At 51.5% G+C, this 23,555-nt stretch overlaps 1 protein-coding gene across 2 annotated transcripts in view; it reads right to left on the bottom strand.

Moving 5' to 3' along the window:
- SZT2 (SZT2, KICSTOR complex subunit) overlaps window positions 1-23,555 on the bottom strand; it is a 52,278-nt gene that overhangs the window by 6,721 nt on the left and 22,002 nt on the right. The window contains exons 11-62 of one of the 2 annotated variants that reach the window (XM_003801208.3): window positions 23,412-23,541; window positions 22,187-22,329; window positions 21,791-21,943; window positions 21,558-21,672; window positions 21,153-21,370; window positions 20,832-21,047; window positions 20,306-20,384; window positions 19,963-20,057; window positions 19,518-19,686; window positions 19,237-19,351; window positions 19,009-19,122; window positions 18,633-18,803; window positions 18,364-18,458; window positions 18,003-18,126; window positions 17,733-17,897; window positions 17,444-17,648; window positions 17,022-17,137; window positions 16,653-16,899; window positions 15,609-15,750; window positions 15,361-15,453; window positions 15,166-15,244; window positions 14,769-15,062; window positions 14,505-14,646; window positions 14,234-14,341; window positions 14,084-14,147; window positions 13,668-13,853; window positions 13,144-13,311; window positions 12,981-13,068; window positions 12,778-12,849; window positions 12,386-12,587; window positions 10,382-10,481; window positions 9,516-9,645; window positions 7,416-7,568; window positions 7,229-7,331; window positions 7,034-7,139; window positions 6,834-6,945; window positions 6,012-6,130; window positions 5,759-5,923; window positions 5,398-5,482; window positions 5,091-5,255; window positions 4,818-4,985; window positions 4,316-4,449; window positions 3,523-3,689; window positions 3,304-3,401; window positions 3,082-3,214; window positions 2,760-2,890; window positions 2,531-2,628; window positions 2,282-2,458; window positions 1,815-2,082; window positions 1,655-1,734; window positions 1,431-1,556; window positions 1,105-1,304 (exon numbers count right to left, since the gene is read on the bottom strand). In XM_003801208.3, coding sequence (XP_003801256.1) covers window positions 1,105-1,304; window positions 1,431-1,556; window positions 1,655-1,734; window positions 1,815-2,082; window positions 2,282-2,458; window positions 2,531-2,628; window positions 2,760-2,890; window positions 3,082-3,214; window positions 3,304-3,401; window positions 3,523-3,689; window positions 4,316-4,449; window positions 4,818-4,985; window positions 5,091-5,255; window positions 5,398-5,482; window positions 5,759-5,923; window positions 6,012-6,130; window positions 6,834-6,945; window positions 7,034-7,139; window positions 7,229-7,331; window positions 7,416-7,568; window positions 9,516-9,645; window positions 10,382-10,481; window positions 12,386-12,587; window positions 12,778-12,849; window positions 12,981-13,068; window positions 13,144-13,311; window positions 13,668-13,853; window positions 14,084-14,147; window positions 14,234-14,341; window positions 14,505-14,646; window positions 14,769-15,062; window positions 15,166-15,244; window positions 15,361-15,453; window positions 15,609-15,750; window positions 16,653-16,899; window positions 17,022-17,137; window positions 17,444-17,648; window positions 17,733-17,897; window positions 18,003-18,126; window positions 18,364-18,458; window positions 18,633-18,803; window positions 19,009-19,122; window positions 19,237-19,351; window positions 19,518-19,686; window positions 19,963-20,057; window positions 20,306-20,384; window positions 20,832-21,047; window positions 21,153-21,370; window positions 21,558-21,672; window positions 21,791-21,943; window positions 22,187-22,329; window positions 23,412-23,541 — 7,326 coding nt within the window. Of the gene's footprint in view, window positions 1-1,104; window positions 1,305-1,430; window positions 1,557-1,654; window positions 1,735-1,814; window positions 2,083-2,281; window positions 2,459-2,530; window positions 2,629-2,759; window positions 2,891-3,081; window positions 3,215-3,303; window positions 3,402-3,522; window positions 3,690-4,315; window positions 4,459-4,817; window positions 4,986-5,090; window positions 5,256-5,397; window positions 5,483-5,758; window positions 5,924-6,011; window positions 6,131-6,833; window positions 6,946-7,033; window positions 7,140-7,228; window positions 7,332-7,415; window positions 7,569-9,515; window positions 9,646-10,381; window positions 10,482-12,385; window positions 12,588-12,777; window positions 12,850-12,980; window positions 13,069-13,143; window positions 13,312-13,667; window positions 13,854-14,083; window positions 14,148-14,233; window positions 14,342-14,504; window positions 14,647-14,768; window positions 15,063-15,165; window positions 15,245-15,360; window positions 15,454-15,608; window positions 15,751-16,652; window positions 16,900-17,021; window positions 17,138-17,443; window positions 17,649-17,732; window positions 17,898-18,002; window positions 18,127-18,363; window positions 18,459-18,632; window positions 18,804-19,008; window positions 19,123-19,236; window positions 19,352-19,517; window positions 19,687-19,962; window positions 20,058-20,305; window positions 20,385-20,831; window positions 21,048-21,152; window positions 21,371-21,557; window positions 21,673-21,790; window positions 21,944-22,186; window positions 22,330-23,411; window positions 23,542-23,555 lie in introns of both variants that reach the window. The other variant, XM_023507731.1, reaches the window with a different exon arrangement.

Consider the following 23,555-nt stretch of genomic DNA (forward strand, 5'->3'; position numbering starts at 1 on the left):
CCTGCCTCCGCCTCCCAAGTAGCTGGGACCACAGGTGCCCGCCACAATGCCCGGCTATTTTTTTTTGGTTGCAGCCATTATTGTTGTTTGGCAGGTCCAGGCTGGATTCGAGCCCGCCACCTTAGGTATATGTGGCTGGCGTCTTAGCCACTTGAGCCACAGGCACCGAGCCGCAAACTAAGTCTTTTAGAGAAGCTCCCACAGCTGGGAACTGGCTGTTAAGCACAGCAAGCCGGCTTGACCACTAAGACAGGAGCATAAAGGGGTCCCAGGTGCAGGCAAGGCTTCTCTTCCTACTGCCTGGAAAAGAGGGGGAAGCCTGGGAAGTGGAGAGCTGGTTACAAAACACAAAGGAGTGAGAGTTGGCTTTTTGCACCAAGGGGTGTCTTGAGTAGGGAAGAACTACATTTTACATTTACTAGCTTGAAAAGGTGTCTAACTGAAAATAGAGAAAATGCCTCAATAAACACAAATCTGAAGACACAAAAGTAACTGTAATGTCAATAGATCATTTGTTCCATAAAACTACTGGGAAGCGGCTGAGAACACACAGCAGTGGCCATAAAAATGGGAATCAGATTTTATATAGGATGGGAAAGATGGTGGTAGAGGGAGATGGAAGGTGGTGACAGAGGGGCTATCTATTTCCCAAATCAGAACTGTCAGTATGGACAGTGGCTGAACATGACCAAGAACAGGCCAAAGAATGTTATGCAAGTAGGCCCAGTGTGCGGTCTTGGGTGAGAAAAAGACTTTCCTGGGCCAGAAACCATTTCATCTCAGGAGAGGTCAGTGGCATGATCAGGACAGGAATATTAAAAGTTGGATCCAAAAGCTTAGGAGCATGTGTGAGATTCACATGTGGACATGAGCATCCAAGTTGTGTGTGGGCAGGAGCTCTATGAGAACACAGTTCATGAGTTCTATGAAGTCCACAGGCTGCATGAAAGTGTCCAAGATCCTCACGTGCTGTGTGCTAGGTGGGTGGGATGAATACACGCAAGTCTGAGTGGTCAATGTGGGACCCTGTGAAGGGCCTGTGGGGTGTCATCTGTAGACGGGGGGAGAAGGAGGAGACAGAAGGGAAGAAGGAGATGGGCTCACCTGCGGGCAGGCGAGGGTGGCCGCAGTGGTACCAGCACAAAGCCTATGCTCTGCAGATACTGCACATATTGTTGCAGGAAAGCCACGCTCAGCTCCTTCAGCCAAGGCTCTTCTCGGGCTCCTGGTGGAGGCACATCCAAGGATTCGCAGCTTGCTGGGGCCTCTCGGCTCCCAGACCCTGATTCAGGGTGATGGCGCCGCTGTGGGAGTGGAGATTAAAGGCTCTGTCAACTGTCAACAACCATGCCCCCACCACCGCTGAGGGCGGAGGAACAGAGATCACTGTGGAGATCTCACAGAAGAAATTTGGAAGTCTTGAGCCTCACCTGCCCCTCGGGGAGCCCAGAGGTCTCTGGGGGCCCATGCAGCCAGGCAGCTGGGTCAAACAGCAGGGCTGTTGCACAGTAATGCACCAGGCGGGACGACTGCTTCAGGGTTTCCAGCTCCCCGGCCTGTGAAACAGGGCAGTGAACCCTGTAGCAGTGCCAGGGCAGGGTCACAGGATCCTTGTGGAGGATGCCAGGTGGGGTCACATCTTGGGGTCACTCACACTGATGGGCATGCTGGCTGGGGCAGAACGCTGCTGCCAGGTTACAAACAGGTTCTCCATCTTCATCTGGCGCTCCAGCTCTGGGGGTTGGATGCATTTATAGTCAGGTGCTGTTGACCCTCTCTGTCTGACTCCCCTCTGCCCGGCCCAGGACCCTCACCTCTACGCTCTGTCATCTTGATCTCCAGGAACTGTTGTCCATGGTAGGTGACTGGGTCAGGGGGTCTGGGCACAGGACCAAGTGTGGAACTGGGGCGGGCAGCTGTGATATCCCTCAGGGCCTCATCGAAGGGAAATGTGTCCAGGGGAAGGGGACCCCCACCACGAGAGGACCCACTCAGCCAGCCCTGCTCACGGCTTAGTGGGGGGCTTGCACTCCGGATGAGGGTCTCCACTTCCATGGTTGGCAACAGAAATGGGTTTGGCTCCTGAGAGATGGAGCATCACAGTGGATTTACAGACTCTGCCCTCAGACCCTCTCTCCTACCCCATGGCTTTGTCTCAGACTCTCCCTCTCTACTGACTCTGCCCTCAGACTGTCCCATCTCCCCTGCTTCTGAGCTGGCACTTCCTTTAACTGACCCCTCAGAAACCAGAGCTAGAGGAGGGAGGCAGGGCAGCAGGCACCTTTTCATCTCGCACTGGGAAGTCCAACTGGCCATAGTGATGGAAGAGTCCAAGCTTCTGGCTGAGCAGGCAGAAGATGAGATGCGCCCGTGCATTCTGCCACTGCACGAGGCGAACTAGTGCTCGGCCCAGTGCCGCCCCTAGGTCTGGAGCCCAGTTGTAGGTCAGCAGCTGTAGCTGGAGGTCAGGGGTCAGGGTCAGTGAGATCACAGAATCCCCTTCCCCCTGAGTCCCTGGCCCCACATTTACCTTCTTATCCACAACCTCTAGTAGCAAGAGTCTCTGCCGGGGAGCATTTCGTCCTGAGCTCCCGTCACCTGGCTCGAAACGCTGCATGGCTTTAGCAGCTACAGGGTAGGGTAGGAGCACAATGGGGGTCTGAGGGACAGCCTGCCATAGATCCAACCAACCCCCTGCAGGGTCAGAGACCACTCCATCAGTCACTCTGAACCCACCCTTGCCTAGGCCACACCCTCACCCTGCTGGGTTGGTCTCCTCCACTGCAAGAAGTTCCTTCCCAGAAGTAGCAGATGCCGCTCAGCTGCTGGGTGGGGAGCTGGGCCCAGCTGCCCAGGGGAACAAGGACTGAAGATCTCTGGCTCTGAACTCCTATTGTGAGTGAGGGGTGGACAGAAGGGAGCTATCCTTGGCACCATTCTCTAGCCCAGCCTCTACCACCCTGGGCCTAACGTCCACCTCTCCTAGCCCAGCCTCTATGGGTTTGGCTTCCTCCTATCCAAAGGCCTGGCTTTTAGGATGTTTCAGGAAGTTCTCTTCAATTCCTTGAGACCCAAACTCACAAATGCTGCTCAAAGACACGGACACTGGTGTCTCCAGCCATTGAGGTCACTAGAGTGGTGAACTCAGACAGAATGGATGGAAGGAGGAAGCGGGACACCATATGGGTGGAGCTTCTGGACACTGAGGAGCAACCTAGAAGGCAGAGAAGTCACTGTGGGGCTGCAGGATGGAGACCAGGCAGGGGGTTTGAGGAATGGGGGTACCGGAGGATGGGTTCTCACCTATCTGTACCATAAACTCCATCCAGCGCTGAGTGACAAGAGCGAACACAGGATGCAGGGTCCCCACCTCACCCTCTTCTAGCTGTGTAGTCCGGCGTCTAAAGACCAGAGAAGTGAGAGCCTCACATCCACATGACACATGTATGTTTATACAAAACAATACCCACCTGTGACTTCACACCCATATCTTCCCAGGGCACACACAACACACACACACACCTTTGTCTTTGTGCTCCGGAATCTGGGCCTAGTGCCCGTTCGGTTCCACCCGGAGTCCGAACACTCTCAGTTTTGTGACGCCTCCGACCGCGAGTATCTTCTGGCCGATCGAGGACAATGTCGTCGGTTGTTTTGGGGGAACCCAAATCTCCACATTCTGTTTTACTCTGGGGACAATGCAAAGAATAAGAGCTATGGGAAGGGGGAAAGTGTCGGAGGAGGAGGCACTGTGGACAGTAATGAGCTCAGAGGACTTGGAGGCCTGGGTTCAGATCCTGGCTTCTCTGAGGGCTTAGCCCAGGGCAGGTTACTTAACTTTCCTGTGCCTCATCTTCCTCATTGGTAAAAGCTCTACTTATCTTGCAAGGTGTTAGGAGGATCTGACAAGGAAAATGGAAGTAAAAGCACTTACTAAGTTGAGGCTTTCTACCTTAGCAAGAACTTGCCATGTTCTGCAAATTCTCATCTAAAGGACAGAGAAGTTTTTTGTTTTTATTTTTTAAAGAGTTGAGGTCTTACTAAGTTGCCCAGGCTTGAGTGCAGTAGCTATTCACAAGTATAATCACAGCTCACTGCAGCCTTGAACGCCTGGGCTTAAGGGATCCTTCTGCCTCAGCTTCTCAAGTAACTGAGACTACAGGCATGTGCCACCATGCTCGGCAGGACAGAGCAATTTTACATAAAAGGAGATCTAAGGCAAGGCCTACAGGAGATCTGGGGACATGGGGGAGCATAGAAGAGCTAGGAGCCAGACAGGAGGGTAGATGCCAACTTCACCATTTCCTCCCATTACCAGCATATCCCAGAAGCTACGGCGGCTGGCCTTGCTGGGTGGAGTCACAGGCTCTCCGGGAACAGGGGCAGGGGGAAAGGTGCTAGCTCGGCCTGTAGAGTTCTTGGTTTCCAGTGACCCGCTCCTGAGACTTCCTGTGGATACTAGACATTACAAACTTCCATCACTGATTATCAATCCCCATTCCAGACAACTTCACCTCAAGAATGGCCTGAGTGACTTGCTACCCACTCTACCTGGGGATGAACGACAGTGTATGGAATTGATAGTGTGCAGCTGTGTGTGTCTGCAAGTTCCTGATGATACAGTCCTCTCTAAGTGGGTGGCCAACTACACTTGTTCTGCCAGTGTATCACCTTGATGATACACAGACAAGGTCACGTGCAAGTGTGATTATTTATTTCTCAAGGGGCCTCTGTCATGCTTTCCTTGAACCCCACCTGTCCACTTTCACCTGCTACACTATCCAGCCTGGCTTTGTCACATTTCTGGACCTGCATACCTGGAGGTGTGTCCTCTGTGCACAGTGAAGCTGGCAATAGGTGAAGCTCCATGATGGCATCGGCCAGGGCCTGGCGAGCTGCTCCTCGGAGCTTCTCTTCCAGCTGCACGATACTAATGTTCCCCTTTTCCCACACATCCAGCCGAAGCTGTGGGCCCCCATTCTGAGCTGGAAGAAAGAACAGAGGACACTTGAGGGTGCCCCTAGATCCTACCCTACTCGCCTCCTGTAGTATTAACCAAAACCTGCCAGCTTCTGACCAAGTTGCCCCACCTGAAGGACTGTCTGGCATGATTGGGCAGCGAATGACCTGAGTCAGTTGCTCAAATTCCTCCTCTCGCAGTAGGTCTGATGGCCCCGGAGAAGATGGGGGCCACAATGCCAGTGATATGGGGGCCCCTCCTTCATCCACAAAGGCTAGAGTGATGCAGGCGACCCCTGGGTAGACATTCACAGGAGGGTCAGGTCTAAAACTCACAGAACTCTGCTCCCCCCTCAGCTGTAAGGCTGGAAAAGGCCCTCTCAGCCACAGCATGACAGTGCCAGTACTAGTGCCATGAGCCTGTGCCCTGTAACATACCTTTGCCCCCAGTGCCCTGTCCACCAGGCTTGTTATACAAGTAGATGTCTAAGTCAGGGAGGCCACCCTGTGGTGGGAGTGGATGCTGGGGAGAGAACAGCCACAGAGCACTAAGACCAAGCAAATGAACAAAACCCCTGGGGACCCTGTAGATGGCATCTGCAGTGGAGGGATGGGGTGCAGGTATACAAGACACTGGTAGATGGTAGATGACAAAGAAGTGTGGGGAGTATAAGAATATATAGGTCCGTGGGCAAAAGTACATGTGTAGGTATCTGTAGGAAATAATTCTGCAATAGGGTGTGTGTGGGCAGGGGGCATGGGAGCACAGGAGCGTGGACAGAGGTGAGTGCAATCTCACTTGGAAGTGGTTCCGGCTGTTGCTGTCTGTGTACTTGGGTGAGTGCAGAAAGATAAGCAGGTTCTGCCGTAGGTACCAGGCCAGGGCAGGAAGCCAGGGTCTGCAGGAGTGGGGCAGGGCCAGATGCAGCACCTCTGAGGGGAGACTTCCAGGGGGCTGGATGAACTGCAGAGTGGGAAGAGGAGGTCAGAGCTGATATAATTTCCAGGTGGCTGAGTCTGGGAAGGACGCTGGAGTTTGGGAAGGAGCTGACCTCTACATCGGCTGGTGTCAGTTTACAGTTCCGAACAAGCATAACCGTGATGACGTCCAGTGTAGCCTCATCCAGGCGCCTACGCAGAACCCGCACTAGCTCATCTGTGATCTCAGGACCTTGACATGGCCATGGTGGGAAGGTAGGGACACTATAAGGAGATCCAGCTACCCCCACAGCAGCCCTTGCATCCCAGACTCAAACAATCCCCTCCATACCGAGGCAGTGCTACAAGTGCCAGCTCTGGCGGGAGCCAGCATTGGGTTCTAGTTCTGCCAAGAACTATTCATTATGTGACAGTGGACATGTAAGTTTTACCTCTCAAACCCTCAGGGTCCTTATCCAAAAAATGGGAATTATAATAGCATTGCTCTTATAGGCTTATTGCAAAGATTAAAAGAGAAGTTATGGATAGAAGGTTAAAAGAGAAGTTATGTCTTAGCCTAAGACTCAGTACACATTAAGTGAGCTATAAGTCTTAGCTGGAATATCTAGATGCCCACTGGACACCTAAGGCTCACCAAATTGAACTTACTCTCTTCATCTCAAACCCACCCCTGCTATCAGGGTAGAGGTACCATCAGCTCTCCACGGTCACCCCAGATCCTCTTCCCAACACTGTACCTCAATCAGCTACCAAGTCCTATCCACTAAACATAAGAGTCTATCCTTTCTCACATAGTTCATACCTGAGCAAAGCCCAGAGCATACAAGAACTAGAGAAGAGGGCCCAGGGCAGAGTAGCAGAAGGCTCTGAGAAGTCCCACAGGATTCTGGAACCTATTCTGGTTACTCCTTTCCCCACCTCCTCATAATCCTTACCTGCTTGCCCTACACCATGTACCAGCAGCTGGATATGTCTGTCCACTTGGCCCACGGGACGAGCAGCATCTGAACTGCGGCTGGAAGCCATGTCTAAGGGAGAACGAGGACCCTACAGGGACAGCTGTGGTCAGGGCCCAGGTCCAGGGAGCACAAGACAAGGGGCACATGGGGTACTGGGGAGTGGGAATGATACATGCCGAGGCTTCCTCAGAGTAGATGGGCTCCTGGCTTCGGGATAGAGCTAGGGAAGGGGGCAGGGCATCGCCTTCCCATGGCTGGTCACTGCAGGATGTCTCCAGGAGCCTGTGAGAGAGTGGCAAGGTCTCTGTGCATGCCTACTCCCAGGCCACCCTTGACTCATGCTCTACCTCACCTTCCCAGGGCCCCCATACCGAAGATAGTACACAGCCTTTGTAGCTCGCTCCTGATAAACAAACATATTCTTCCGGTTCACCACAGAGAAGGCATTGAGCACAGAGCGTAGGGCCTGGATGGCTGTGGGTAGGTAACACGGGCTCAGGAAACTCCCTTCTCTAGATCCTCCCATGCCCCTACCTGGCCCTTGTGCCAATCACATACCCCGAGAGACTCCCATGCTGGGACCCATTTTGAGGCGTGAATGGACTCGAATCACAGTTCCCCATACAACGTCACAGGAGAAATGGCCAGGGACAAATTGCATTGTGGCTGCTAGGTATCCTCGGGGTGCACAGTTCTCATCGGCAGCATAATCTAGGGAAAGGGACAGGACACACAATCCTCTGAACTGGACTACTTGTCCTCATGTCCCCAGACTCCTTGTCTCTACCTATTCCCCTGCAGGGAAATGATCATTTTGGGTAACAAGACATGTCCTCAGGAAGACAAGTCATAGTACAAAGGGTTCTGGAACTATTTCAAGGAGACTTACAGAAGGAGCTAGAGAGAGTTGTCAGGAAAGGCAAAGTATGAGGAAATCCTTAAGATAATGCCAAAAAATTCTGACCCCATCATAAGGCATGTCAGTGGCACTGTTGTAACAGTAACATTTTTTTAAAAAAGGGTCTGGCTGCTATGCACAGAAGCTGCAAAGTAGGGAAAAGTTAGGTCTTATGCTTTGGAGGACAGATATCCCAAAGGACCCAAAGGATGGTGTAGTAGTACAAAAGACCCCCTGGCCTTCTTTGACACTTTTTGGGTTTCCAGGTTGATGAGGAACCTTCTAGTAAGTCAAAGTGGCAGTCTGGTTTTCCAGAGAAGCTACTGTCAGGTGTGAGCAGCATACAGGCTACCAAGGAGGCTATGGATTTTCTGTGTAGAAACTTTGGAACAGAATGCTGGTTGCTAAGGGTTTCAGGGGAAAAAATCTGGAGAGACTAAAATCAGGAAGGGATGTGTCTGGATTCTGACTGGTCCTACAACTCTGGCTGCTGGAAGTAATTTTGAAGTGAAAGTATTTGGCTGTCCTTGCTCAGCCTCAATTTGCAGAAGATGCCTTCAAACCATGGGAGTCCACTAATTATGGGATTCTGCTTTGATATGGAACACATCCTGGGATGTGTTGAGAAAGATGCACTTTCCTGGAGAAGTCAGAAATGTCTGGCTACAGACTTGCTGAGAAAGTTAGAAATAAGTGGTCTGATTTTACTTTTAAAATAGAAGGAAGAACTGCAAAGGATGACACAATTTAGCTTTTCTTCCATGAGCTGGGGTTAGAGGTCACCAAAAGTAGGAAGAGAGAATAGAAATGTCAAGACTTCAGTTACCATTGAGTAGATTATCATGTTTCCTTACCATGCCCAGAAATCCCCAAGGGGTCATGTGCCTGCATGGCTGGAGGAAAAGCCAATCAAAAGGCCAATTCTTCTACCAATTTCCTCAATGGTCTTTCTTGCCATCTCTCCCTAGCTCTTTCTGAAAGTCTCCTTGAGTTAGTTCTGGAACCCTCTGTGCTCTGACCTGTCTTCCTGAGGGCTTACCTCTCTCTACCTGCCCCTCTCTTGTGACTCAACATTATCATCTTTTCCCTACACAGGAATGGACAGGGATGAGGAGTCCAGGGGAGTGAGCATAAGAAGGCCAGCTCCCAGGCTCCTCCCCTCTGGTCTCAGTGGGAACTGGCTCTACTTGTCCTCACTCCCTTGGACTCCTCATCCTTGTCAGAGAAAGATGATCTTTTTGGGTCACAGGACAAGGCCAGACAGAGAGAGGCCCTTCAGAAGACATGTCATGGCCTGGTGCCCTCTCAATTACCTCTTGTCTCTTGTTTTCTTTAGCTTTTCCCTCTCTACTGGCTCATTCCCTGAGGAATAGACATGCTCAAGTCCCTACCTTATTTTAAGCAGAGTTTTAAAAGTCCTTTCCTTGCCCCCATCTGTTTTAGTCAGTCATTCTATTTTCTTTCTCTTCACTGCCAAGCTATTTGAAAGAGTTGTTATTCTCCATTCCCCATATCTATCCTTCTTTTCACTGTTCAATTTCATTTGGTTTCTATTCTCATGTCGCTACTGAAACTACTTTCATAAAAGTCACTTGATGAATACACAGCCAAATCCAGTGATCTTTTTCTGTCCTGTCCTCCTTGCTCTCTATTACTCGGCACTAATGACCAAGTAAACAGGGACTCTGTTCTCAGCTCCCCACCAAAGTACTGGAGGAAGGAGTGGGCAGCAGCATCACCCTGTGAGGAAGGGACCTCACCATCACTGGGCAGCAGGGCCCGCTGACGGGAGTGGAAGGGGGTCTCACTGCGCCACAGATCTTCTTCACTCTCGGCCACCAGAAGAGAGTTACACACATGACTGTCATGAAGGTCCTGAAGAAGCAGTCTCTGGGAGAAGGAGCAAGCTGTCAGGAACTGAAATATCTCCTCATAAGTGGGTGGAGGTGGTCAGGGGTGCTGAAGGGCCAGAGAATGCTCACTTTCATGGGGGTCAGAGATCAGAAGGAACATCAGCCACCACTGACAGGTAAGAGATGGTATCCCTGAGCCACAGAATTCAGGGCTCTGACAGTAAACTCCTAATACTTGTCCCTCTTTTTGCTAGAATCTGTTCACTATTCTTCACATCTCAGATCAGAAATCACTTCCTCCAAGAAGTTTCTCCTGACACTTTAGAAGGTCAGATCACTATAAAATGCTCTCACAGCAATCTCTACTTAACCTTTGTACAATTCTTCCCAATTGTAAATGAAATAATTTGTGTAATTTAGTTGTTCAATGGCTATCTCCCCCGCACTCTATATAAGCTCCACAGAGTTGGTTTCCCACTATTGGGTTCTTTATTATATTGCTGATTGCTAGCACTGCAATGAGGGGGAACATCTTATAGTTACTGGAAGGGTGTGAGAGAGTAACCTGCTGTTATTTGGGTTGGTTGTGGAGAACTTCCTAAGTTGGGGGTATAACGGCATCCCACTAATGTGGGGGGGGCAGTCAAAGGAAACTTCACATAGTTATTGCTAAGTCTGAGATGGACCATTAATTGGCCTCTGAAAGTCATGTCTCTAGAAGCTCTTCCCTCATCTGGCCTGTGTCTCAGGGCCTAGAGAGCTTTGACCCTTACCTGGTTGACTTCCCTGCAGATCTCCCCAACTCGCCTCACCAGGAGCTGCTGCAGGTGGCGACACTCGGTGCCTGGACCCCCGTCCTCCCGAATCAGGCTCCTGGGAAGGAAAGATGGATTTGACACAGAACTGCAGTGGGGAAGGAGTTGTATGTATCATGAAGATAAGGGGAGGTCATGGAGCTGGGGCCAAAGGCAACCAAGAAAAGGAAGTAGGCTTTAAACAAGGGAAGTAAACCTGATGGGAAATGGGAAATATGGAATCCTCAAGAGTTCTGGAGACCTAGGCTCCATGCTTGCCTCATGAGCTCCCTCACTGGCACTATTCAGAAGCTTCTGTGCAGTGCAACTCTTTTTTTTTTGTAGAGACAGTCTTATTTTATCACCCTCGGTAGAGTGCTGTGGCATTACACGGCTCATAGCAACCTCCAACTCCTGGGCTTAAGCGATTCTCTTGCCTCAGCCTCCTGAGTAGCTGGGACCACAGGTGCCCACCACAATACCCGGCCATTTTTTTGCTGCAGTTTGGCCGGCACTGGGTTTGAACCTGCCACCCTTGGTATTATGGGGCCAGTGCCCTACCCACTGAGCCACAGATGCTGCCCAAGTAGCTGGGACTACAGGCACCCATCACAATGCTTGGTTATTTTTTTTTTGGTTGTAGTTGTCATCATTGTTGTTTGGCAAGCCTGGGCTGGATTCGAAGCTGCCAGTTCTGGTGTATGTGGCTGAAACCCTAGCCGCTTGAGCTACAGGCAGCATGGAGCCACAACTCTTTTTTTGTTTGTTTGTTATATCTTTCACACAGACCTCGTGATTCTTCTAAACAAAAAAAAAAAAATTTTTTTTTTTTTGAGACCGAGTTGCCCTGGATAGGGTGCTGTGTCATCACCAGAGCTTACAGCAAAACCACCTCGTACTCTTGGGCTCTAAATGATCCTCTTGCTTCAGTTACCTGAGTAGATGGGACTATAGGCACCTGCCACAATGCATGGCTATTTTTAGAGAAGAGGTCTCACTCTTCTTGCTCAGGGTGGTCTTGAACTCCTGAGCTTAAGCAATCCTCCTGCCTTGGCCAGAGGACTAGGATTACAGGCGTGAGCTCCCATGCCTGGCCAGCACCTTTTTTATTTTCAAATCTTCTTTGTCAGAATGGTCTTTCTTTCTCAATCCTACCCTTCCACTACTCACTCCTTCCACCCTCAAGATTAGAAATTTAACTAGGTGCCTAGGCATGAATACTGACTCTGCCACTTACTAACCAGGACTTTGGGCGAGTATTTAACTTATCTCTGCTTGAGTTTCCTCATCTATACAGTACAGATAATAATACTTTGAAGGGTTGTTACACAGATTAAATGAGCTGATTCACATCGATTTCTAGAATAGTGCCTACCACACAGTAAGCACTTGTTAAATTTTAGCTATTATGCCTTATTTTAATATTATTAACTTCTGAAGTTTCTCTGAACTGTAGATACTCTTAATATTCAGCTAGAAGCCAAAATTTCCATCAACTTTTCAATTCCATTAACAAAGTCAAGAATGATGTGCTTTGTTATAAGATATGGGAAGTGATCTGGAGCATCCAGGGTGAGAATACAAGTCAGCTCTCTATCCAAACATTACTTTTTTTTGAAGAGATGGGTTTCATTCTGTCACCCAGGCTAGAGTACAATGGTGTGATCACAATTCACTATATCCCTGAACACCAGACCTCAAATGATCCTCCTGCCTCAGCCTCCCATGTAGCTAGGACTACAGGTGTGAGCCACTACATCTGGCTTTTTTTTTTTTTAAAGAGATGGGGACTGTGTTGTCCAAGCTGGTCTTGAATTCCTGGCCTCCAGTGATCCTCCTGCGTTGGTCTCCTAAAGCGCTGGGATTACAGGTGTGAGTCACTGTGCCCAGCAAACTTTAACCAACACTGGAAAAGAGGTGTTGTGGAAACATAGAAAAGAGGCTAATGTGAGTATCATGGTACAAGCCCTAGCCTCTACTTACCGTGCATGTGCATACACTTCCACACGGTCCTGCAGCACCCGGACAATGAGCCAGAAGTCAGGCAGGCTGGGACCAGGGAGGCCTGAGAGTGAAGGCTGTGGAGGTGCTGGCCCAGGTGGAGTCCGCAATGTGAAGGGGGCTTTCTCACTGAGGGTCTCATTAGGATCCTCACTGTCTGAGCCACTGCTGCCACCGTCATAACCTGTATCAGATGTGTTAAAGTTCAATCCTATCCTAAGCTGGGCCTAATGCACCTGATCTTCTAAATACATCAGCTTGATTGTCCCTTCAGATTAATCCTTTCTGATGCCCCCCATCCAGACCATTCCCTGTGTAGCTTTAAGCCTACTTCCCATCAGCTTAGAGTCTTCTGCTCCCTGCCCCCAGCTTACCTAGGTGATCTGAGTCCACACTGCCCTGACTGGACATGAGGCTTAGTCCCTGGCTGGGTCCAGGTTGACTCCCTGCAGACAGAAGGGAAATTCCGGGGCCTTTCTCAGTTCTGTCCAGGGCCTCCCTCCAAACTGGAAGCAGGGCCAGGGATATGCAAGTCCTTGTTCTGGCCCCAGGCTTGGCTGTCTAAGTCCTCTCTTACCTCCCTGTGGCAGGCTGGGCAGGCTGATGAGGGTAGTGCCTTCAGAATCTTCTAGGGACCCAGGGGCTTGGGGGCTGGCTGTCAGGGCCTGAGAGGAAGGAAATCAGGACTGAGGTATAGGTTCCACACCCCCACCCCATCCTCACTTCCAGGTCAGACTCACCTCCCCTTCGATGCCTTCAGCCCTGTCCTCATGACTGTGCCAAGCCCAGGCTGCTGAAGAAGGCTCTCCACGGGACTCACTTGGCTGCTGGCCAGCTGCCACAAAGAAGAAGCCACTATCAGGGTCCTCAAGAAGAACATGGCCAGGGAGATGGAGGCGGCGGAACTCCTAGGGAATAGGAGCCAAGATCATAGCTTAGGCAGGAACTGCCCTCCTGGCACATGGCACCCTACATGTCCTCTTTTAGACACCCCAAACTATTGGTGAGTGCTCTGGTGTCCCTGCTGCTGAGATAAGAAAAAATTCAGTGACTTGCCTAAGGTTCAACAGGCTCAGTGACAAAGTTGGGGGCTGGGTTTCTTTTCACTGAGGCATGGAGGTAAGGATAGACAACATGGTGAGGAGGGTAACAGGAGGGATAATTCTACAGATTCAACCTAAAAGAGGGTCTTTCAGTCCTGTGCCTGGGGTCCAGAGAAGGATGGGCCTCAAGGTGTCCATAGAGTATTCTGAGGGCAGTTTACCTCCTTGAATTGTGTGAGGGAACGCTCTGGCCCAAATACAAAACTCAGTGGCAGGGTTTGGCGAAGGCAGGTGGAACGCCCAGGAGAGCTGTGAATGTGGGCAGCTGCACGGTGCAGGGCAGGGCTCTGGGGGATGCCCCCTCTTCTGAGTGCCCCCACCATCTCATCTTCCAATAACCACCGGATCTATGGTCAGACAGCAATCCAGGAAGTGGCAAAGGGCACTCCCCTTGTTTACTGTGGCATCACCTCACTCCCAGATTAGAAGATACTTTGCCTCATAGACTGAGGGAGGCCTCACTTTAATCCCACAATAAAGGGGATACTATATCTTATCCATATGATGGAAGAGTATCAGTTACAGTGTTTGGGAGGGGGGGGCTATCACTTAGGTTGGAGGAGGGAAAGCCCCTCACCTCACTCATGGTAGTCTCTATAGCCAGTCTGTGGGGTATGGCCAAATTAGATAGTCCTGGGTGCCTACATGGAAGAAAAGTTTAGATACTGTTTTCTAGAAACAAAATTGAGGGGGATTGAGAAACTCTGAGCGGGAGATAAGGAAATACCTCTCTTCTCCTGGGGGTGGCAGTGTGGGCCCCAGGCCATCATCTGACCTTAAAGATGATGGCTGCCCTGGGGATCGTGGAAATGAAGCACTGCTCTCAGATGTTGACCTGGACAGGTTAGGAGCAAAAGTTAAAGGTCATGAACTATTGTCCTTCCAAGGTCTCCTTATCACTCCTTTCTTGGACTCAAGGTCTCTGTAGCCCCCAAGTACCCTATGATCTCCCTCTCCTAATAAGGCCCCAGATTTCCCCACCAAACTTGCTGCCACACCGGTGGTGCTGAGGGTCTGAGGCTGGGGGGAGCTCCACTTCCAGAGGCAAGGTCAGCACGAAGACATCCAGAGTGACACTGAGGTCCCTCAGGGGAACTCGGCCCCCAATGGGGGGAACCTCCAGACTAGTAAGTACCTGGCCTAAGAGAGGGGAAAAATTAGGGGTTGCTGGGGGGCCCAAGATAAGCACAGATCGCAAGATCTAAGTGCTGTAACAGTGATGTCCCCAAGCTCTCCCCCCAGACTGCAGGCAGACTCCTCACCCAGGCAGGTGGGCAGGCTGCATACAGGTACTGAGCTGTGTTGCCCACGCAGCCGCATGGAGCATGTGAGGTGCAAGAAGAGTGGTGGCAGGTCATGTACGAGGCTCTCAGGCCCAGTAGGTGACTCGCCTCCCAAAATACTGAAGGAGTCTTCATCTGGGTTCACAGTGTCTGCATCTGATAGTGAAGCAGAGTCTAGCCCAGTAGGCCCCAGGTCCGGTTCACGGCTCTCACGGTATTCTACTTCCAGCTCTGGGTCACTCTCGGTGACCACACAGCAGGTAGATGTGTCTCCTGGTGGTGCATGTTATGAGGTCAATGGGAGAGGCTGTCAGTGGAGGTCCCTGGATCCTGGCTTGAAACAGCCTTCCCCACTTTGACCTGCTTGCTCACATACCTTCTTCTCCCATGAGCTCAGCCTCTGAAAACTCTAGGTCACTGACTTTTCTGTCTACTGTGTCTCGGGGGCCCTCATCCTGGGCAAAAGAGAAAGTTTGATCTAAGGCAGGACAAGAACCACATCCAGACCTCAGGCAGGCCTCTGGGGCTATGGGTTGGGGGCATGAGGGAGGTAAGGAAGAAAGCCACTCACCTCTCGCCTGCTGGATGGAGGACAGTAGAAGAAGTAGTGAGGATTAGAGGGCACTGTGCAAAAGTGGAGACGACAGATCTCCAGGAACTTCTCCTGTTGTGGGGTTAGAAGGAGGTTATAATGTCAGCTACTTCTCAGCAGGACCAGCCTCTACTCTAGAATATGGCATCCCTCAGCCCAGGAGACAATACCATCCCTCTGCATAGGTAGGATTCCACACCTCATCTACTCTCACTCAGGCTTCCCACCTGGATGAGGCTCTGAAGGGCATCGTGTGCCTCTCCTCTGAGCTGGCAGATGTCTGTTAGAGAGATCTCCAGGCCAGGGTCTGGATTGCCAGGGACACGGGTGCTTTGAAACTCAGGCTCGCTTAGGTCCTCAGTCTCTATGCTGAATGGGTGAGGTGGGAGATATTGAAGTGTTAAGAATCACTGAGTTCTAAGGGAGCCTGCTTCCCAATTGTGGAGCAGCACATACCTCTTTGTCTACAGGAAAGATGCTTAGCACAATGATATGGATGGTGAAAGAGGCAAAGAGAACTAAACTACCCATTTTAGCTCTATTTAACCTTTGCATTTCTTAATGGCTAGGCATTTCTGTGAAACAGAGTAAGGATGATTCACAGTTTTCTGACTTAGATCAGTGAGTAGAGGGTGATATCTTTTACTATGAATGGAGAAGACAGGTGGAGAAGCAAGACTTGCTGGGAAGAAAATACATTCATTTGGGGGGCCTGAAGGTCGAAGATCTAGAGCTCCAGAGAGAGGTGGAGTTCTGACCTAGGAGCCATCAGTATACCCATCCTTTGGGTTCCTCTGTTTCTCTAACGCTAACACAATGCAGACACCAGACACATATCCATCTGCCTCCTTCCCTCCAAACCTCCCTCCCTTCTTCAAATAGGGACCTATTAAAGTCGCTATGGTGAGCTGGGGACCCAGCAGTGACAAGAATACAGTTTTGAACCCTGTGAAACTTGTACATTAGGTAGGGAGATTTTTACTATTGTATGCATGTCCTCCAACAAGTCTTTATATTCATTGTTGACAACCAGGAACTCCCTATCCCTGCCCCAGCTCATCCCTCCTCACCAAAGGAGAAATGGGGAAAGCCTGGGAGGGAGAATGAGTCTGTGCCCACTGGGAGAAAGAAGGCTGTACGGGAGGTGGGGAGCCAGTGACAAAGCACTATTGCTTCACTGGTGACTGGGGCCTACCTGGACTGGAAGTCCCACGTGTATAGGGACTTGGTCTGTGCTCCCCTTGATAACACCATTCAAGTATAGTCCTAACCTGGATTCAGAAGCTAGTATAGCTCGTTCCCGTGGCTCAGGGCCCTCCTCAATACTGTTGCTGAAGGGTCCAGGGCTGAGGGGACCAGGGCTTGGGGGTGCATGAGGCAAACCCCAAGTGTGGCCACAGAGTGCCAGGAGAAAAGGGGTGATGTCTACTTCTTGTAGTAGCTCCTCACAGGCATCTACTGCTGTCAGCACATCCTGGGAGGTCACGCTCTGTGCCTGCTGCAAGCTCCGGAATAGCCCTGATGGAAGTGGAAGGGGCCATGTGGGTCATGCTCAGGAACAGCCCCTCTTGTCTTTAGCCCTGTAATCCCTGCTCTCAGCCACAGAGCCCATTCCTCCCTTGCATGGCCCTCCTGCTCACCACGGACATAGCATCGCTGTGTGTGCTCCTGCAGCAAGGCACAGTGGTTGGCTGCCTCCTTGTACCTGGACTCCAGCCAGGCTGAGGAGGGAGAAGGGTGGTCGAGGAACTGAGTTCTAGGAACAGGAGGAAAAACAGAGCTTGGCTAACTCTCCAAAGTGAGACCTAAGACTTACCAGCCACCCACACTCTTAAGAGATCACCTGCAGGCTCTCATCTCAGACTAAATAAATATATTCAAGGCCTAGCAAGTTCAACTGATTTGCTGAGGAAAGCCAACCAAGGACTGGCAGGGTATGGCAAAGAAGCTGAGTTCCTGCCACTGACCATCAGCTTGTCTGTCCACACCCATTAGCAGGTTCCTAAGCTTTGGCTGGAACTATGGTTGGGGGATGACATAGGTCAACAATGAGGGTGCTCACCGGAAGATGAGGTCTCGGGGTACCTGAGGGGGCTGTGTGCCAACCATTTGTTCCTTCAGTGCTTCTAGTGAACAGCTATAGATGTAGATAGGACACCGGGTCCGGGGCCCATCTGTACCCTCTGTCTGGGAAGCCTGACGCCCAGTATAAGCCTGTAAGTCCCGACGGAAGGGTGGGCTCAGCTCTCCTTGATGCTGGGCATTGTCTGTGATGAAAAGGTATCACATGGTCTTCACTCCCTCCATTGTTTCCCATTCTCACTCCCGCCTGAGCAAGTCAGCAGCCTCACCATCGGCCAGGGTGATGCTGAGGATAGGGACTTGGGACTTTATAGCCTTGACCCCAGTTCCTCCCAGATCTTTCAGGCTGGGAGTCTCATTCCAATCTCCAAACTTAGGCTTTGTCTCCTCTTGAGAGTGTCCCTCTAGGCCACAAGTGGCCAGACACTGGACATCTGAAGAGGAAAGAGAGATGAAGATCAGAGGTGCCAGGTGGGTTGGGGAGGGAGTTCAGAGGTTTGTATCTGAGGGGGCTAGTGAGGAAGGCCAGTGGCTGGTACCTGAGAAGGCAGCTGGGAGAAAAGTCAGAAATACATGCTGGGGGCTCACAAGCCTTGCATAGCAGCGCCACTGAGGGGGCTGGGAGGGGAAGACAGGCTTGAGTGCTTCAGGGAGACCTACACTCTGTAAGAGAGAAACCAAATTAGAGCAATCTATAAGGGAACATGCAGTCTCCATTCCCTTCCTCTACCTTACAGCTGACTCATCTTAAGTATAGCTTGAAAGCTCAGGACCAAGGGGAACAACAGTCTGCCATTGGCAGAAGACATTTAGTAACAAGAGTGACAGGAATTGGGGCATGAAGATATGATGGAAGGAGGTCAGTATGCAAAGGACTCTGGGAGAAGAATCAGTGCCCACCAGGGTGGTAGAAGCTGAGTCTCCAGTGGCCTGGGCGCTGCCGACTACTTGATCCTTCAGGAGCCCATGGACCCCTGTTGATGACCCCTCTGCACCTATAACGAGGATAGAAATGTGTAGAGGAAGGCAGGGCCAGTGGAGAGGCAGGGCTTGAGTTGAAGAGTTGGAGAGGAGGAGGAAAGCCAAAACTCAAAGGTAGGAACTACTCTATGGGGGGTGGGGAAAGGCCTGGGCCATAGCCTGTCTTTAGGAAGAAGGCAGGAGCTCACCTGAACTGTGACAGCTCCGCTGTAGCACTTCACTGAAGAAGGCGGCCTGGTCAGTGGGGGTCAGTGGGATCTCCCGGTCACTCAGCTCCTGCCCCAGGCAGCTGTGCACCAGGCACAGCACCAAGTCGTTGGCGGGACAGGGCCCCTCGGCGAGAGGGACACCCTCTGGCTCTGCCCGACACACACTTTGCTCAGCACCAAGAGCCTCCTGCCACCCAGTTCCCCTGGCCCAGCCCTGACCAGTAAGAGCCTCCTTCAGCCTCCAGCCCCCTTTCCCCATCATCCTCTGCTAACTTGCTGACTCATTTGCTCCCTCTTCTCTATGCTCCCAGGCTTGCTGGCCCTTTAGGTGTGGTGTGAAAAAAGTTCCACCCACCTCTGGAAAGCAAGAAGAAGAACATCTGGAGCTGTTGGCACTGTGGCAGCAATCCCATTAGATCAAAATGGAAAGGGATCTCATGGACACAGCTATCTCCTCCCTGGTCCAATCCTAGGAGGGAAGAAGTAAGACGTGACACACAGAGAGATTTACATTACCTGTCTGTGGCCGCCTTCTCCCTGTCCACTATGTTGCCCCACCCAGTGGGCCACCTTCCCCACTGACCATCAGAGACCCTGGGTTCTGGGGGCAGAGGACCCCACTCCTTGCTCTGGCATAGCTGTATCAGGTATTCAAAGCTCAGCATGGAACCTATGCAGGCAGCATCTCGCGGGTGGAGCTAGAGGAGGAATATCAGAGGTTAGAAGTCAAATCCTCCTAGCCTGGAATACCTCGGCCTCCAGCTTTCCAGGAAGCCCCAGCAGTCCCAGACTTTCAGAAACAAACAGGAAGCCAATGGGCTGCAGCCTGGTAAGAGGTGGGGGTACTATTGTGAGGTGACTCACCGCTTGAGGGATCTCAGAGTATGTCAGGTCCTGAAGGTGCTTCCAGTTTCCAGGGCCAGGTCCCACTCGCCCACACTGTGGTTCCACCCACACCTCAGTGACCAAATTGAGCTCTGAGTCACCCTCCAGGGCCTCCACCTCCACATCATTGTCATCATCTGTTGAGAAGCTAAAGGAGGAGGGGTCTGAGCAGGGGGGTGGGGGTGGGCAAGGAGGGTATGTGCACAGCCTCATAGAGCATGGGAAGGAGGCAGGTACAGAAGACAGGCACAAGTTGCACAAGGCCCTTCCAGGACGGCATCTGCCTGATGAAGCAGCTCAACACTGCACCCTCTCCCCTGATTCCAGATCAAGATCATCCTACAGTATGGGAGCCAGATCTTTATGGGGTTGAGGGGTAAATGTGGACTCTGCACAGAAGAGTCCCACAGAGGGGCTATCTCACCTGTCTTTGGTGGAGGTAGAGTGTGGGGGGAAGAGGATATACTGGACAATGCATGTATGCTTCTCTTCAGCTGTGGTCTGCCCTGGTGGTTCATTCTGTAGGCAAAATGGGAGATCTTGGGCAAATCCCAGCCAAGCGGGGATCTAGCCTGGCCTACCTCTGGCCCTCGTAACTTTTATCCCCTCACCACATTGTCCTATGACTCCAGCCTCAGGCCTTGAGCTCTCTGGCCACATGGCCACTGTAAGGCAGAGTTTTTAGCAGTCCACCTCAGCTTAGAGACAGGTGTTCCCAAGATTATGAGGGGCCTTACAGGGGAGGTATCATAAAGGATGAGACATACCTGAATTGGAAGTTCCAAGACCATGTTGATGATTCCTTCCCCACTGCAGGCGAAGTGGAACCCTTCAGAAAGTCGAACTCTGAAGCCCCATAAAGGTAAAGGCAAGGCCAGGAAAAGATGAAGGAAGAGACACTGAAAGTGCAGCCCCTCCCCGTACACAGGTACCTTCCCAAGGTCATTAAGGCCCTGCTCAGGCGAGTGGTCCCTCAGGGTGTAACAGGTCCAATTAGGACCAGAGGCCAAAATAAACCAAGTGGAGTGAGAGCAGTGGGGAAGGACGGTGCTGTTCTGTACTTGAAACTGATGCTTAAAGAGGGGAAGAGCATCAAAACCCAGTCAGCTGGCTGGGCAGAGTGGCTCATGCCTATAATCCTAACGCTCTGGGAGTGATGATGATGCCACGAGCATTCTACCTATGGCACAGAGTGAGACTCTGTCTCAAAACAACAACAATAACAAAAAACCAGTCTACACTTACTTTTTCCTTTCCCTCCCCCAAGTGGCATCGTAGGCTTGGGTGACATACTCAGTGAGGACAGAGAGGAGCTGGGCGAGGGCACTGAGTGGCAGTGCAGGGGCCAGTCCTGATGGGACACTCCAGAGCCAGCGCTGATGGTAGAGGTAGCGGGACAGTGATGCTAGGCTAGAAGAGGCTGAGCGGCCTGACACCAGGGGTAGTGGCCCTGGTGGCTCCAGTGTCAGCAAGAAGGGTGCCCGGTAGTCCAGTGGTAGCTTCTCATACCTGGAAAATGGGGCCACTCCCCAGTTGATCTCTACTCATACCCAGTTGAGCCACACCCCGCCCCTACGACTGTGGGCACCCTCTCCACCTACCCGCTATACCAACCTGATGAGCAGTTTATCCAGTGGCTTATGTAAGACTACAAGGCAGGGACGGTCAGACAGGGCTTGCTGCGGCCCCAGAGTTGGGGGTGACTTGGAGGGAGAGTTGCCTCCACCAATGCCCCCTAGCCCTTTTCGTTTCACCTTGGGTGTTGGCTCCTTGCTTTGCACCCGGTGTGGGAAACGAAGGCGCAGTATCTCTTCCCGCAAGCCTGACACAATCTGAAAGGGAAGTGTGGTCAGATCCTCTTACTCCCATTTCTATAGGGCTGGGGAAAGGAGCCAACAAACAAGGTGAGAGAACCCTCTACTCCATTACTTGGTCCAGGGGCTTTTCTCTCTACCAGAGCTGGCTCTGTGGGGTTTGGGGAGATGGAACAAGTCCACATCCCAAGGCTCCGTGTCTTACCTTGTGCCGGGCCTGTGCTGGTGTGCCAATGGGGAAACCTAGGCGAAGAACCATGCACGGGGCCTTGGAAATGATGCGGACCATGTAGAAGGAGGAGGGTGGCTGGTCTGGGGCACTGGGGAGAGATGGGAGTCAGTGAGCAGCCCTAGGCTGGGAGGTTAGGTCTGGAGGTTAAAGGAAGAGACATGAGATGAGGTGGTGGGGGAACAGTGAGAAGACATCACTTTGCCCACCTGGAGAGCAGCTTGACATAAGAATAGCCCTCCACTAGCACGAAGCTGCTCCAGTCTCGAAGCAGAGAGGTCAGCGAGGAGTGGGAGATCCTGCACTGGATAGTGCTATAGCGTCCGTTGCTACCCGGGGTGTGTAAGTGCTTGGGGATTGGTCTAGAAAGAGGGGTATGGACTGGGTGAAACCATAGAGTCCCCATCTTGGGGAAAAAGAACAGATGTCTTCCTCTCTCTTCTAGGCCCTATCTGAGGTTATAGGGACTAATGAGCAGGAATATGAGGAAAGGGTCTTTCCTTGGACACTGCTGGGCTCATCTGCTGTTCCCCTTCCCATCACTCCCTATTTCCTGAGCCCTGCTTCCCTGCCCTAGCGGTGGCTCTGGCCTTGAGGATACCCACGTGTCATGCTCCAGAATCAGCACCAGGCGATGCATGTGCAGCCAACGCTGCCAGGAATTAGCATCCATGGACAGCACTGGCTTCCAGTAGGCAGCAAACTGGGTGTGGGATGAATCAGAACCACTGTGCTGAAGGGAGAGTACCTGGGGACAACAAGGACAGTCTTATAGCAGCATTCGTGGAGAACCAGAGTACAACCTCCAAAAAGCAAACAGAAATGCAGGGAGACTCAGTTCAGGGGGTCAGAGACAGTGGTGGATTAATGCTAAAGGTTACTGCCCAGCCTGGGACAGAGGCAAAAAGTGCTTCCACTATGAAGGCTGGACTAGTGACTGAGCCCAGGGACAGACTGTGTAGCATTTCAAAGTTGAATCCAGAAGGAAGGAACCTGCCCAGTTTATGTCACTGACTTGGGAGGAAAGCCATTAAGTGGCTTAGTGGTCACTGGACACTAGCATAAACTACCTGCTTGTCAGTGCAGTATGAGGAAAGCATAGGGCCAGGGAAGCTATGGACTTCAGGATGTACAGTTTTCAGTGGTTGAGAACAGGATAAGGTGGTTGGGGGAGGCCAGAGTATGCCACATGGAGATATGGCAAGGGAGCCCACAGTCTGCTGGGATACCACTGTCTAGACATTCTGTAAGTGTTAGCTTCTGTGACCTGTGGTCTCTTCAGGACAGCCTCTCTTTACAGATGCTTCTCTACCCTGGGACCATAAGAAGAGGGAGAAGAGATGCTCCCTCTAAGAAGAGATGAGAAGAGAAGAGATGCTCCCTCTTCTCTTCTAAGAAGAGAAGCCCAAGACTAAAGTATGGGCTTCTGGCTTGGGTGCCTCAGTCTTTTTTTTTTTTTTTTTTTTTTTGAGACAGAGTTTTACTTGGTAGTGTGACGTGGTGTCAGAGCTTACAACCTCAAACTCTTGGTCTCAGGTGATCCTCTTGCCTCAGCCTCCCGAGTAGCTGGGACTACAGGTGTCCATCACAAATCCTGGTTAGTTTTTTCTATTTTTAATAGAGACAGAGTCTTGCTCTTGCTCAGGCTGGGCTCAAACTCCTAAGCTCAGGCAATCCACCAACCTCCAAGAGTGTTAGGATTACAGGTGTGAGCCACCGTGCCTGGCCTGGGTGTCTTGAAAGAAAAGGGAATAGAAGGAGGTTCTGGGCTCTACATGCCATAAGCCAAGATGGCATGAAATAGGGTTACTACACATCAGAGCTACTCACCGGGGTGGTGGAGCCAGGAGGGATATAGAAGAGTGGCACTCCACTTTTGGTGCTGTCGGGAAGAGTGAAATGCTCGGGCACTGAAGAGAAGGACTGAAGATGGGCCAGCATCTGGTCCGTCTGGTTGATGCTGTAGAACAAGGG

The sequence above is a fragment of the Otolemur garnettii genome, unplaced genomic scaffold (assembly GCF_000181295.1).
Source record: "Otolemur garnettii isolate 467f Iridium unplaced genomic scaffold, OtoGar3 scaffold00202, whole genome shotgun sequence".
In the NCBI taxonomy this organism is placed as follows: domain Eukaryota; kingdom Metazoa; phylum Chordata; class Mammalia; order Primates; family Galagidae; genus Otolemur; species Otolemur garnettii.